General features: G+C 41.7%; 1 protein-coding gene across 6 annotated transcripts in view; it reads left to right on the top strand.

Moving 5' to 3' along the window:
- DEUP1 (deuterosome assembly protein 1) overlaps positions 1–14,029 on the top strand; it is a 71,203-nt gene that overhangs the window by 32,442 nt on the left and 24,732 nt on the right. For 5 of the 6 annotated variants that reach the window (XM_075592522.1, XM_075592521.1, XM_075592524.1 and 2 more), the window contains 3 exons: positions 1,318–1,572; positions 3,336–3,484; positions 11,780–11,873. In XM_075592522.1, coding sequence (XP_075448637.1) covers positions 1,318–1,572; positions 3,336–3,484; positions 11,780–11,873 — 498 coding nt within the window. The remainder of the gene's footprint in view (positions 1–1,317; positions 1,573–3,335; positions 3,485–11,779; positions 11,874–14,029) is intronic. The other variant, XM_075592523.1, reaches the window with a different exon arrangement.

The raw sequence follows: 14,029 nt of genomic DNA, 5'->3' as shown, positions 1-14,029 counted from the left end.
CATAATTAAATCTGTTCTAATAAAGTCAAGAAAAAAGGTGTCCGTGGCCAATTAAAATCAAGACTGTGTCATCACCAGGTTGTGCAGACATACTAAGGGATGGTAACATAGTGGATGAGGTTGCAAAAAGACGTATGTCCATCATGTTCAGCCTCTTTACTGACACAATTCTATTTTTGCAGTTATAGACCTATGAAAACTGGATTTCTTTTATACTCCACCTAATTTCTATTTTTGTTGGATGAAATCCAATTTGAGATAAGTGTAACCCTCCTTGCCCGGCTTCTATGTAGATTACATTAGAGTTATTTATGGCTACACCACATGGGCTACATGTTGGCTCGGGCTGGATTCAGGTGGCTGGGCAATGAGGTAGCAAGGTTGTAGAATAATGGGCACCGGGAACTTTTGTCATAAAACAGTCTTTTATTCAGGTTCCCAGACACGGTGACCGTACACCACACTTTTCAGCATTGTAATGGCTCTTTATTTCTTTATTATTATCGATTCTTTATGTGCTTTAGCTTAACTGTTCTGATACCCGGCTCCTTCTTGTTCTTCGGTTTGTGATATCCGTCCGTATTATCCGATTAATGCTAGTCCCATTGGGACTCTTAGCGGGTCTTGTACAAGTGACCCCCAATACCTTTTTGTCGATGCGAGAACTGCCACTTCTATGCTGCTGGAGAAAACTGTTAATGTAGATCCACGGTTATGGCCGATCCGCCGTTACCCAGGAGTACTTATTACTGAGGCCCTCTTCAGCATGCCATTTGCATACTTCAAAGCTTATATTGGACACCCTTAATCTTCTTATGGGCTCCTGACTTAAAGGGTACTATCCCTATCTACAACGTAATAAACAGGTCTATACTATTACTTTGTAAACATTACTTATCCACTCTCCCCAAGGCTCCTCTATTGTTGTCCTCCTGGAACCTAACCTCAAACTTTCCACATCCTTTATATACTCTGCGTGATGTCATGACCCCATGACAACATAGGGTGGGGCCTGGTAGGAGCTAACCAGTAACCCTTTAGAGGGGGGGTTATATAAGTTTTTAGAACATTGAGAGACAAGGGAACACTTCCATTAAGGGGTTTGTGCAGGGTCTTAATGGGAACCTTTCCCCTGGCTTTTACTGCTCCATATTGACTCTTTTTTGGTTATCATATGTAATCAGTATTAAAGCCTAGTGAACAAAAGCATTTCTGCTGTTTCATTTGTCTGAATTGGTTTTTAGGTTCTCATTTCTATCCTGCACAAAATAAAACCAAAATTATATATTGTGTTATGATTTTGTTTTTGTTCTGTAGAAGCAGTCGCAAAGCTATCAAGAGCAGCTTTCCAGCAGGTCCCAGCTGCAGGATGAGGCAATTACCAATAACCAATCCGAAATCAGAAGATTGAGGTGCCAGCTTGATACTTCTCAGGAGACAATCAGGAGTGACGGGGTCATCATTGAAAATCTCAAGTCTACTGTAAAGGAAATCACATTAAGTAGGAACGCGCTGAAAGATGAAAATCAGCAGCTCTTGCAGGAATTAAAGAAATGTCAGAAGCAGTGCCAGGTAAATCCATGATAGATAGCAGCACATAACTATGTCTACATCTGTCAAATAAAATTATAACTTGTCATTTATACAGCAATGGCGTTAGCCACACAGCATACCTTGTTACGGAGCATATTCGCCAACTTATTCTGTGTTTGCAACTTTAACATGTTCAGTGCTCGGGTTTCTAGCAGGTGTCCATTTTAATGCTGCTGCTTTGGGCATCTTGTAGAATCACACTGGGTTTAGGTCAGAGATACAGAATTTCATATGCCCAGGGACAATGGGATCTATGTATGATGCAAGTAGAATTTTGGTTGTTAAATTGATGCAGGAAAACCATTCAATTTGATTTGTGTGTGTGCTAACAAATTTATTCTGGCCTTTTGTGCACCTTAACTGTCAAATGTTTTTTATCCGGTATTCTGACGCAAACAAGTGTAATGCTGTGATGCATAAATGCAAAGAGTACTTTATGTACTAAAAACGTTTGTATTTGTGCCGCAAATTTTTTTTCTGAACCGGCATAAAAATCATACACCTGTAATGTTGGTCTCTGCAAGTTGGGATATGGACCCACAGGGTAGAGGTAGGGAGTGATATGTTGACCTTGGCCTGGGATCAGAGTCCAAGAAATGCACGGGTAGTGATGTCCGGTTCTGGGTCGAGGCAGGCGGCAAGCAATGTTGGATCCAGCGTCAAGGCCTGCAAGAAATGGTCCGTTTCCGAGGTCGAGGCATGCAAAGTTCAAGGCAGGGATAGTCGGGTCACAATTCCGAGGTCACAACAAGATCAATAGCAAGGACGGAATATACAGGACAAGGAAGCACACCCAGTATAATAATACTCTGCACGGGCACTGGCTGAGAGAAACTGGCTGCTATTTAAAGCCCTACAATCAGTCGGAAAGAGGTTGACTTCCTCAGGTGGTTCGGGCGTGAGCGTCCCTGTCCATCGGCCATCTTGGCCGATTCCTGGCACTTTACAAATGGATATAGAGGATGATCCAGGGCACTGCGAATTTTCAAAAGTTACATTTATTGTCAGAGCAACACAACGTTTCAACCATCCACGGGATCTTTTTCCAGTACTGGCATTGAAAAAGACCATGTGTATATTTGAAATGTTGTGTTGCTCTGACAATAAATTTTAACGTCTGAAAATCTGAAGTGGCCTGGATCATCCTCTATATGCTTATTCTGGTATTCTTAGAAAGGTATTCCCTGAGCCCTGAGGAGCACCGATAACTGTAGGTTACCTGCCGTAAATCTTTACATTAGTTTACATCAAACAATTGGTAGCCAAATTTAGTTTAAAAAAAAAAAGTTTATATTAGCTTTCATACTAATTCAGATTTACTTCACCATATGTGACACTTCCGTGGTTAAGGGTTCAATGGTCTTCTCAGTATAACTTCCTGATGTAGGTTTCTTATTTCAATCTCCCTGTGTCCAGTTATCCTCTGTATAAACCATCCTTTAGAAGATAAACAAACCCCAAGTTGGTGCATTACTGTATTGTATAAGTGTTCAGTAATATTGGTCTTGTTAGCGACTAAGTAAACAATACTGTACACGTGAACAAGTACCACAGCAGGGTCTTCATTTTGTAAACATTGTAAATTCAATTATGTATTAGTATTATCAGTAGAACTGTATGCTTTATTGGTTGATTCTTAATTCCTTACCAAGCAACCATAGATGATTAAACAATCATGTAATGTTTTACCATTGTCAGATAAGCAAGAGAAACAATGTCTTCTAAATCTTTTGTCTTCTCAGAGCATGGATATTCTTCAAGGTTCTGAGGCTAAACTAGAACTTCAGGCACGAGATGATCTCCTGAGAGCTGTTGAACTGGAACAAAGGCAGATGCAAAAAGAAATAACAAGCATGAAGCAGTGTACCAATTTAAAAGAAAATGTGCCAGGGTACTTGTTTTGTTTGTTTGATTGCGAAGGTTATTGAAACAAAAGTTGTTGTTCAAATCTCAGTAATTGAAGTGCAATTGTGAACATGGCCAATCATTAAGTAATGATCCCCTCAGAACAGGGCATTACTGGCCAATAATGCCCTGGCTGGAAGAGTTGAAGGCCCGAGGCGAAGCCGAGGGACTTTACCCCAGCCAGGGCATTATTGGCCAGTAATGCCCAGTTCTGAGTGGATTATTACTATTATAGGCTAAATGTAGGCTTATTTTTAATTTTTCAAAAAGATACCTTTTTGTAGTCATATTGATTTTTATCAGCATGATTGTCTACATTCTTATGCTTTTACTGCAAGTTTATTAAAAGTAAATTGTACATATATACACACACACACTGCAGCCCCCTCTATACACACAAACACACTCTGCAACCCCCCTATATACACAAACACATACTCTGCAGTCCCCCTTACACACTGAGCAGCCCCCCTCTTCTACACCCACAAAACACACTGCAGACACACACTAACAAAACAGACTGCTGCCCCCTCTACATCCATAAAACACACACCAGCAGCCCCCCGCTACACCCACTGCAGCCCCCATGTAAACCCACACACTGCAGACACACACACACACAAAACACTCTGCACCCCTCCTCCACCCACAAAACACACACTGCAGCCCCCTCTGCACCTACAAAACACACACTGCAGAGACACACAAATCAACAAAACAGACTCTTCCACCTCTACATCCACAAAACACACTCCAGCAGCCCCCCCCCCCCCCCCTCTTCACCCACTGCAGCCCCCTGTAAACCCACACTGCAGACACACACCAACAAAACACTCTGCACCCCTCCTCCACCCACAAAACACACACTGAAGCCACACACACTGCAGCTCCCCCTCTACAAGAACAAAACACACACAGCAGACACACACCAACAAGACTCTGCTGCCCCCTTTACACCAACAAAACACACTCAACAGACACACAAACCTTTCCCTTCACTCTCCTGTGCGGAGCTCTCTGCAGACAGGGTGGGGGAGGAGTCAGTGCCTTACTGGTGGCTTCTGTCCAATCACCTCCCCTGTCTAAGTGCAAATTTCACTCTTTGTGAATGAAACCTGAAAGCTGATTGGCTGAAAAAGTTGGCAAGCTGCCAAAAATTCTGGGCCATTACTGATTGGCTAATGCTGGGAATTTTAACCAATCAGAGAGCAGAGATTTAAATAATACCCTGAATTTACCAGCTTTAGCCTATAATGTGTGTTAACAAATGTCTAGGAATTCCGTGTTCTCTATGCAAAACAAATCTTTTCGTTGGCTTTATTTCTGCTTGCTAAAAAGTACACCTTGTCTGCACAACTTGGACATAATTGCATTAACCATGAAAAAGAAGCAAAACCTGATGTGTATCCTATGTAATACTTAAAAAAAATGAGGTTCAGATCTCAATGTATCATTTTTTTTTAATAAAATATGTACAAAAAAAATAAATTAAACTAAAGCTCGTTACATTAGTCTAAAAGGCCATAACTTAGTTTGTATATTTTAATTAGTAATGCATTTGTTACTTTTAAATTATAATTGCCAGTCCACACAACCCTGTAATTGGCAGTGAAAAACAGGGACAATTAATCTTTGACCCCCCAAGGGCATACAGTCAATGTTTTGATGTGTGTCACACATGTAGACGGATACATTGCTAGTTTTAAGTCACGTTCTTCCTTTTTACATGCAACTGTCTTTAACGATCAGGCATCCCTGGCTGTCCTAGATAAAGAGCATCCTCCATGAAACCACTGAAGAAACATAAAATGTCGCTCCCCCTTATATTGCTCCCCTGCTCATGCAGAGATTGGCCAATGCTTTCAACACGAGAGAAGTTTATTTTAAGGCCGTATTCTATATCCGCAGAGCAGGACTTTTTTTGGATGAAATTCCCTATTCACTTCAGTGGGAAATTTCAAGTGGAAGTGTAACAATTGGCCACTATGGCTAATATAGACTAAGCCCCTTAAGGGGGCACATTTATCAAGTGCCAGTACGTGTTATCACACCCACACACCAATGCCGGAATAAAGTCCCTTAGAGTTCAATGGGTATTACTGCCAGAGCGTTGCGATAACCCGTACCGGCTCGTGATAAATGTGCCCTTTAGTCTTTTAAACTTTACTCGTTGGTAAATTTGAATGTCCCCCATTCTTACTGGCATGGCAAGAAACGACATTTTTAAACTTTTATTTAAGAGCATCAGTTATATTGTGAAAGCTGTTCACAACATATATTTTTTCTGAAAGTGATATGGTCCTTCTAAAATACAATAAAACAGGAAATAATGAAACAAAAAAATAATTTGTAGAAAACCTCCATTTGTCTTTTCAGTAGTTTAAAAGGTTTCCAAAATGCATGGTATTTTGCAGACTTGAAGATTATTTATTGTCCATCAGCAGGTCATCCTAACCCAGGGGTGGCCAAATCCAGTCCTCAACCAACAGGTCGGGTTTTTCAGGATATCCCTGCTTCAGCACAGGGGATGCAGTCGAAGACTGAGCCACTATTTGAGACACCTGTGCTGAAGCTGGGATATCCTGAAACCTGACATGTTGGCTCTTGAGGATTGCAGCTGGCTACCCCTGTCCTTGAAGAAAGTAATTGAACAGTATGTGTGCTGATATGGTTCCCATTGCTTACATAAGCTGAAACCTTACTTTGTTCCAATAAAGCAAATCAATAATCAGACTCTCTAACTAAATCAATATACAGTAGAGAGAGATGACCTAAATGTACAATTCGAGAACGCTGCTGTGATTCTTCCCCCCCCAGGATTTGAAAGCAGAGTTGCAATATGGATTGGTTTTATCCTATTGCACACACAGTCGCAAACGGCGGCACACTTTTGTCTAATTAGCAGGAAAGAAAAAGTCGTTAAAAGGAACTTTTACAAATAAGTGGTTAATTCTATACACATAAGTCAAAGCGGCCATTCAATTACTTCAGCTGCCGCTTCAGCCAATAGAATGCGGCCCTATTTTGGAATGAACTCCAATGTAAACACTTCATATGAAATCTGATAATGTTAACATCAATCATATCATCTGTTAATATGCTTGTGTTAACAGATATGCTTAATTCTGCTTAAGTTGTTTGTTTTTGGATTAACCATGTACAGCACATAAGTGACTGTTGAAATGCTGTTCCGTTATGTCTAAAGGTTGCTAAACCCCTCCTGAACATTTTACAGTGTTACAGTCATGTGAGGCTCCTTACAAACCTTTTGTACAGTATATACACATTGCAGAGTACTCCATTCCTCAGACACTTATTATTTACCAAGTCATTACACCGTACCCTAGAAATAAGTTCTGGAGCTCTGCCACTCATAGATTGTATGTTTATTTTTCACGTCTTGCTCTTTAGGCTACGCTTATAGTGCCGGCAACGGTCGCTGGAAAATCAAATAGAGATGACTTCCAGCGATCGCGACCAATCCGTCGCGTCGGGCTTACTATAAGCGCACGCGATGTCGGCAATGCATTTGTTTTGCCGCGGCGTCGCCGGCACTATAAGCACAGCCTTAATCTTATCCTAACTTAATTTTCAGTGCCCAACCCTTACTCACCTCTCAATACTCTTCTAAGCACTACCACAATTTCCATGCATCCTCTACTATTTATATTTGATCTAACCTCACTTCTTTCCAAAGTACACTTGTCTTTGTACCATCCTCATTATTGCTCTAACGCCATTCATATATCTCCTCTCTTTCCTTCTTCACTTCCCAGTTCACATGAACTCCTTTCCTATCTGTGCCCTTTGACACCACTCGGCAATACATCCTGCACAAAACACACCCCGTAGAAATCCTCCTCACACATTCTTTCTTTCCATGCTTCTCCTTGCTTCTGGGGATATTTCTCCCAATCCTGGTGCCTGCCTTATTTCTACATGCTCGCATCCTCACCTCCCATATCCAACTTCTACTCCTTGTGTCAACCCCTCTAACAGCATACCCATCTCTGGTCAACCTCCCTCCTTTCTCCTGTGCCCTTTGGAATGCTCGCTTCCTCTCTAACAGGTTCCTCTCTGTTCTCTTCTTTGCTATAACCGAGACTTGGCTCACTCAGTCTGACTGCACTGGAAGCTGCTCTCTTATGGTGGCCTTTCTTTTTCCCGCACTCTGTGCCCTGATGGCAGGGGTGGAGGCGTTGGGCTTCTCTACTCATCCCCCTTCTATCTATCTCTTTGACTTTGAATCCTGGCTGTCCTTCTGGCTTGCCTCCTATTCCCCTTATTCTCCTTGGGACTTCAACTGCCATATTGATGACCCCTCTCTCGCTTGGGCTTCCCGCTTTCTCTCTCGAACCTCTTCTTTTGGCCTTTACCAATGGACTGCAGCTAGCACCCACAAAGATGACCACTACCTGGACCTTGTTTTCACTAAAATCTTTTCTCTCTTGATTTCTCCATTTCCTCATTTCCTCTCTCTGGCCATCATCTCCTCTTCTCTCTCTCTCTCAGTTCTCCCCTTCTCCACCTGCATCTACCACTGCTTTCTGCAGAGACCTGTGTTCTATTAATCTACTGGCTCTTGACTTCACTCTGTGCTCCTCCCTCTCCTCTCTCTGCTCCGCTACAGACGGACAACTTGGTCATGAACTACAACGCTGCCCTATCCTTCTCTGTTGATCTAGATGCCCCTCTTTTTTTCTCTGCCATTATCACCCTTCTAACCCCACTCTCAGGTAAAACTGCCATAGACGCATGCTCCGCTCCTGCACTCGCTCCTCTAAATGACTGTGGAGGAAATATCACACACTCGCAGACTTCCTTCATTACAAATTTGTCCTATCCTATTTGAACTCTGCCCTCTCCCAGGCTAAACAAACTTACTTCTCTTCACTAATCAACACACGCAAGTCTAACCCACAGGCAGCCTTTTCCCTGACTTTGACTCTGTACTAAGACTGCCATCTGTTACCTGTTTTTCATCCTCCATTTCACCTCAGGACTTTGCTGACTATTTCAAGACAAATGTGGATTCTATTCATCAAGACATTCCCTCTGTATCCTCCTCATATTACACACCTCCTCTACCTAACTCTCCTCCTGCCTTCTTTGACACTTTTTTTCCCCTGTTGCTGCTGATCTTCTCTTCTCCCTCTACCACTTGCCGTCTTGACCCCATTCTATCCCATCTCACTCCTACTCTAATCCCCACACTCACACATATTTTCAACTCCTCCCTCCGCTCGCAACAGTTGTACCTTTGCTCAAAAATGGCTAACTTGATCCTACTTGTCTCTCTAATAATCGCCCTGTCACCCTCCTGCCTCTAAACTCATTGAGCACCTTGTTTTCTCTTGCCTGCTCTATTTTCTTACTTTCTATTCTCTCCTGGATCCTCTACAATCTGGCTTCCGCGCTGCTCACTTCACCAAAATAGCCCTCACTAAAATAACTAATGACCTCCATGCTACCAAAGACAAACGCCATTACACTGTGCTCATATTACTCAACCTCTCTGCAGCATTTGATACTGTGGACCACCCTCTTCACCTTCACATTCTCCATACTGTTGGTATTCGTAACAGAGTTCTATCCTGGATTTCCTCTTACCTCTGGGACCTCTTCTCTTTTCTCTGTACACCTGCTGTACACCTTACACCTGCTGTAGAGACCAAAGTCTCAGAATGTCTCTCCGCTATATCACACATGAAAATGCCTGCCGTCTCACGCACAGGAGTAAGCTTACAAAGAGTCTTATTGCTTGCATGTAGAACGGGGATGAAAAGTCTGAGGTCCAGTATTCTTAACACACCTTAACGAGGTCTTGGAGGAATAGATATGGCAGTCTTGCATCCTAATGTAGACCCAAACATGGATGCTGTGAAGTGATGGCCATGTAAACGCCAAGCCGCTTGTCTGTGGCGGTATGGAATCCTTGTAGCCCCCCGTTGCGTGCCTCCAGGATAAAGGTAATGACGAAAATAGAGCAAGGAAGATCCGGAGCAACAGCGGTAGGAATCAAATCCAAAATAATTTTACACAGGAACCCAGGTGACCCAAAAAATGCAATTCGGCTTTATTGAGACATATACAAAATAAGTTACGTCAGAGTAGTGAGCCTCCCACACATTTCACGCCGTAGTGGCGCTTTCTCAAGGACTCCTTCAAATGGGTTCCCGTGTAAAATATTTTTGGATTTGATTCCTACCGCTGTTGCTCCGGATCTTCCTTGCTCTATCTCCCCTATATCATCCTGGATGGCCCTCCGCCGACTCAAAGTTAACATGTCAAAGACTGAGCTCCTCTTCCTCCCAAGTAGGCCCTACTGCCCCTTCTACATTACTGTGGCTGGTATCATACACCCAGTATCACAAGCACGCGGCCTAGCTGTCACATTTGACCTTTCACTCGCCTTCTCTCACATTCAAAATGTAGCTAAAACGTGTAGTTTTTTTCCTCCGTAGCAAAGATTCGCCCCTTTCTCTGTCGCACTACTGCTAAATCTCTAACGCAAGCCCTCATTCTCTCCCGCCTTGCCTATTGTAACCTTTTAATCTATCCTAAACTCTGCTACTAGAATCACTTTACTGTCTCCTAAATCCTGTATTACTCACAAAATTCTCCTCTCTTTTAAGGCTATACACTCTTCTGCCGTTCCTTACATCTCAGCTCTAATTTTTCGCTATACACCTTCACGCGCAGTTGTGTCAGTCTCCTACTTGGAGCTGTTTTAATGTAGTGCCTTAAGTCTCCTGGTTCTATTTATGCAGACGGCATTAGCTTGATAAATATAACAACAGGCAGTGAGTCTGCCTCCCTGCTATATACAATACATGATATATGCACAATCTGAGCCTTTCTGCTGGGTAACTCTATGTCAATGGTACTATGAGCACCAGCTCAACTATACTGAGGGGTATTGTGGATTGATTGCGCCTGTGTCAGCGTCACCTCTCAAGCATATGCATTTAATACAACCATAGGTGTTCGCTGCTATATATATCATTGCAGGATTGCTGTGTCTTTGACCAGTTAAAGGCTCACTGAGTAGGATACGGTAACCTACAGTCTGCATACAAACTCCAGAGGGGTTAATACCCTGACTTTCAGCATCCACTGTCCTGTCAAACCCAAGAAATATTGCATTTGGGTTTGTACAATCATACATTTATTGACAGGGTTGCACGTTATTGAATATTTAATTCATTTTTATAAACACATAGTACACTACGTTTGGTAATATATGTTTTAAGTAAATTTATTAAAAGTTAGATTTTACATTATGTAGGTGTGCAGTTAGTGAATTCTTTAGGGGACTCATTCATTTTGTGTTCCCCTTCCCCCTCTTTTTGCCTGATTCACTTATCAGTTCACAGTTTGCACCCACATTTACAATTACCATTATTATTATATACTTTTTCACTTTACTCAATTAGTGTGGCCCTGTGATCACTCCCCAATCCTCCCTTTGTTTTCTAACACCTTCCCGACTCTTGCATTCTGCTCAAGGATGTCTTCTGTCTACCCCTTTTCTATATCCCTCTCCCACCTAAAACCTTTCTCACTCACTGCCCCAAATCTCTGGAATGCCGTTCCCCTCAATATCCGACTAGCACCCACTGTCTCCACCTTGAATACCCATCTTAAAACGCACCTTTTTGACAAAGCATTTGGGTAGCTCCGTGGCTGATACTATACATATCATGCATTGACCTTGACGCCTTGCAGATGCACTTACCAGAACCTACTCCTACTGCCTCTGTATGTACTCCCTGCTCACTACTTGGAGTGTAAGCTCTTCGAGGCAGTCAGTCCTTTAACTAATGTTACTGTACTTTTATGTCTGAAGCTCTTACTCCCATTATGTGTTGTATTAGTATGTCATATGTATTACCGCTGTCAAGCGCACATGGATGGTGCTATATAAAGACATACATACATACATACATACATACATACATACATACATACATACATACATACATACATACTATATATGGGCAACCATTCACCTCATGTTTTAATTTAATTGAGCAGATTCCAGAATGGATTCTAATAGTTTGCTCCAGGTGTTATCCCAACCTTTTCCTGAAGACACATGCCTTTTTATTATTGTTATTATTATTATTATTATTATATGATATGACTATTTTTCTATTGTACCGATCTGAGACACAATGGCAGATCATAAACAGAGCATTAAGGATATGATACGATAACATCCCGTTGGATAGTTACCAACCTCTTCATTCAAACAAGAAAAATATTTTTGTTTTTTAAGCCTCGAGGAGTTGAATTCGCACAAGAATGACAATACACTGATTGAAGAGCAGACAGAGAAAAGGTTTAAACTTTCCAAGTCCAAACAAGATCAGGTAACTAATCTTTACATAGCAATTTTGTTCAAAGCACTGTACATTATACATTTATTTTTACCCAATTACAATTAGTAGTGATTTTATCTACTGAATCAGCCTTCCTGGGATTTGAACCTGTCAATTTTATTGCAGGTGAATAAGACGACATAAATGTTTCTCCAGCAGCAGAGTTATATCTTATATTTTTATTTTCAAGTAGGATCATAATTGGGTGTTTTTTTTTTCTAGCATGCAACCTGGGAACCATATGTTATATCATACATTGGCAGAAAACAACGGTATACTAATCTCCACATAACCACCATAAATATCAAGAGACAGATGGATATGCAGCTTGTGTGGAAACACTTTAATCTTACACTGATGGAATATTTGAGTAAATAGTTCTTAAGCTGGAGTTTCCGTGATCTATGTTTGCAGAAATATACAAATCCTGTCTGGCTAAAACCTTTTGTAATCATTGAAGAACAAAAACATCACTTGCCATTCATTTTTAGTAGCGTGCGGAAATGTCTGGGAAGGTAACTGCTCCGATCAGGTTAATATCAAAACAAGTTATTGCAAAGTTTATTTCCAATAATGTGGGTAATCTTATTCGAGGGAGACAAGTACCTGAGTTCCAGGGTGGTAGAAATGTAGTTTTCTTAGTTGGGAAAGGGTTCTTAAAGTTCATAGAAACTTAGAATTTGACAGCAGATGAGAAACATATGGTCCAACTTGTCTTCTGCGGTAAAACATCGGACCCTATTGGATCCATGGCTTTTTTGTCATATTAAGGATAGATACCCTTATGGTATGACTATTTTCCAAGTCCGTCCTGCTTTCCGAAGTGGAATGCTTGGGATAAACTACAGGCTACCCAATATATGAAATAAAGACAAGGATCTTATATTGCAGATGAGAACCACATGGCTCACCATTTCCAGTCAATTTCTATGAATGCACTTCAGTTAAAGTAACATGTTACTTCTCCAGCAGCCATGTTGATTTATTATTGACCTCTGGGGAAATTAGAATTTTCTTTTTGCCAAGTAACTTTGTAATTTCCTTTATTATTAGAGAGAAAGCCATAATGCAAAATCACAAACAGGCTTAAGAAGCCAAGATTACTCCCTTTTTGGGCAGCATATGACTCCTGGGCCACAGATTTCAAACTATTACTAATAAATATGTTAATTACCAAGTGGAGATTTTCACCTTAAATGTGTAGGAAATCTTAAACCTACACTTTCGTAATAACTTTCCCATTTACAAGAACAGAAAGAAACAATTTTACTAGATACATTCTGTCCCAAATTCCTGGCACTTTACAAATCGATATAGACGATGATCCAGGGAACTGCGGATTTTCAAAAGTTACATTTATTGTCAGAGCAACACAACGTTTCGACCATCCACGTGATCTTTTTCAAGTACTGGCATTGAAAAAGACCATGTGGATGGTTGAAACGTTGTGTTGCTCTGACAATAAATTTCACTTTTGGAAATCTGCAGTGCCCTGGATCACCCTCTATATCAGTGGTTCCCAAACTTTTTCAGTTCAAGGCTCCCAAAGGTGATCAGGATTTTTCCGCGGCGCCCAAAGTGAAAAAAAAGTTGTATATACATACATACCCAGTGGTCTTCTGGGTTACGGGCGATTCCATGTGAAGCTTGAGAGTCGGATCTGGAAGAAAGCAGTATAGGTTATTTCAGTGTAGGTATAGGGCAGTTAAGAAATATACCGCTGGGTAAATAAGATATCCAGAGAGTGTGAGAGAGAGAATGTGTGTGAGAGAGCGAAAGAGAGAGAGAGGGTGTGAAAGAGAGAGACGGGGTGAAAGAGAGAGAGGGGGGGTGTGCAAGAGAGAGAGCGAGAGAGAGACTGTGGGGGAGGGGGCTTCTGGCTCATGGCATCGTGTATATACACACACACACTCCCCCAGCATGAGACACACACACACAGCATCCGTTTGACACAAGGGGGGTGGGGTGGTCTGATACATGGGGCGGGCTATGTGGCTGTCATGCAGGAGACAGGGGGAAGGAAGGCATGGGTGGGTATTTACGTTCTCTGCGCGCCAAAAAAAAAAAGAAAACAAGTCTTGGCAGCGTGCCAACTCGGGACTGGCCAATCAGGTAGAGGGATTTTTGTTTTTCCTCGGCGTGAGCAG

This window comes from Ascaphus truei, chromosome 3 (assembly GCF_040206685.1).
Source record: "Ascaphus truei isolate aAscTru1 chromosome 3, aAscTru1.hap1, whole genome shotgun sequence".
NCBI classification, from domain to species: Eukaryota; Metazoa; Chordata; class Amphibia; order Anura; family Ascaphidae; genus Ascaphus; species Ascaphus truei.
Note: the sequence above shows the minus strand (reverse complement) of the source record. Positions and strands in the feature narration are given on the sequence as shown.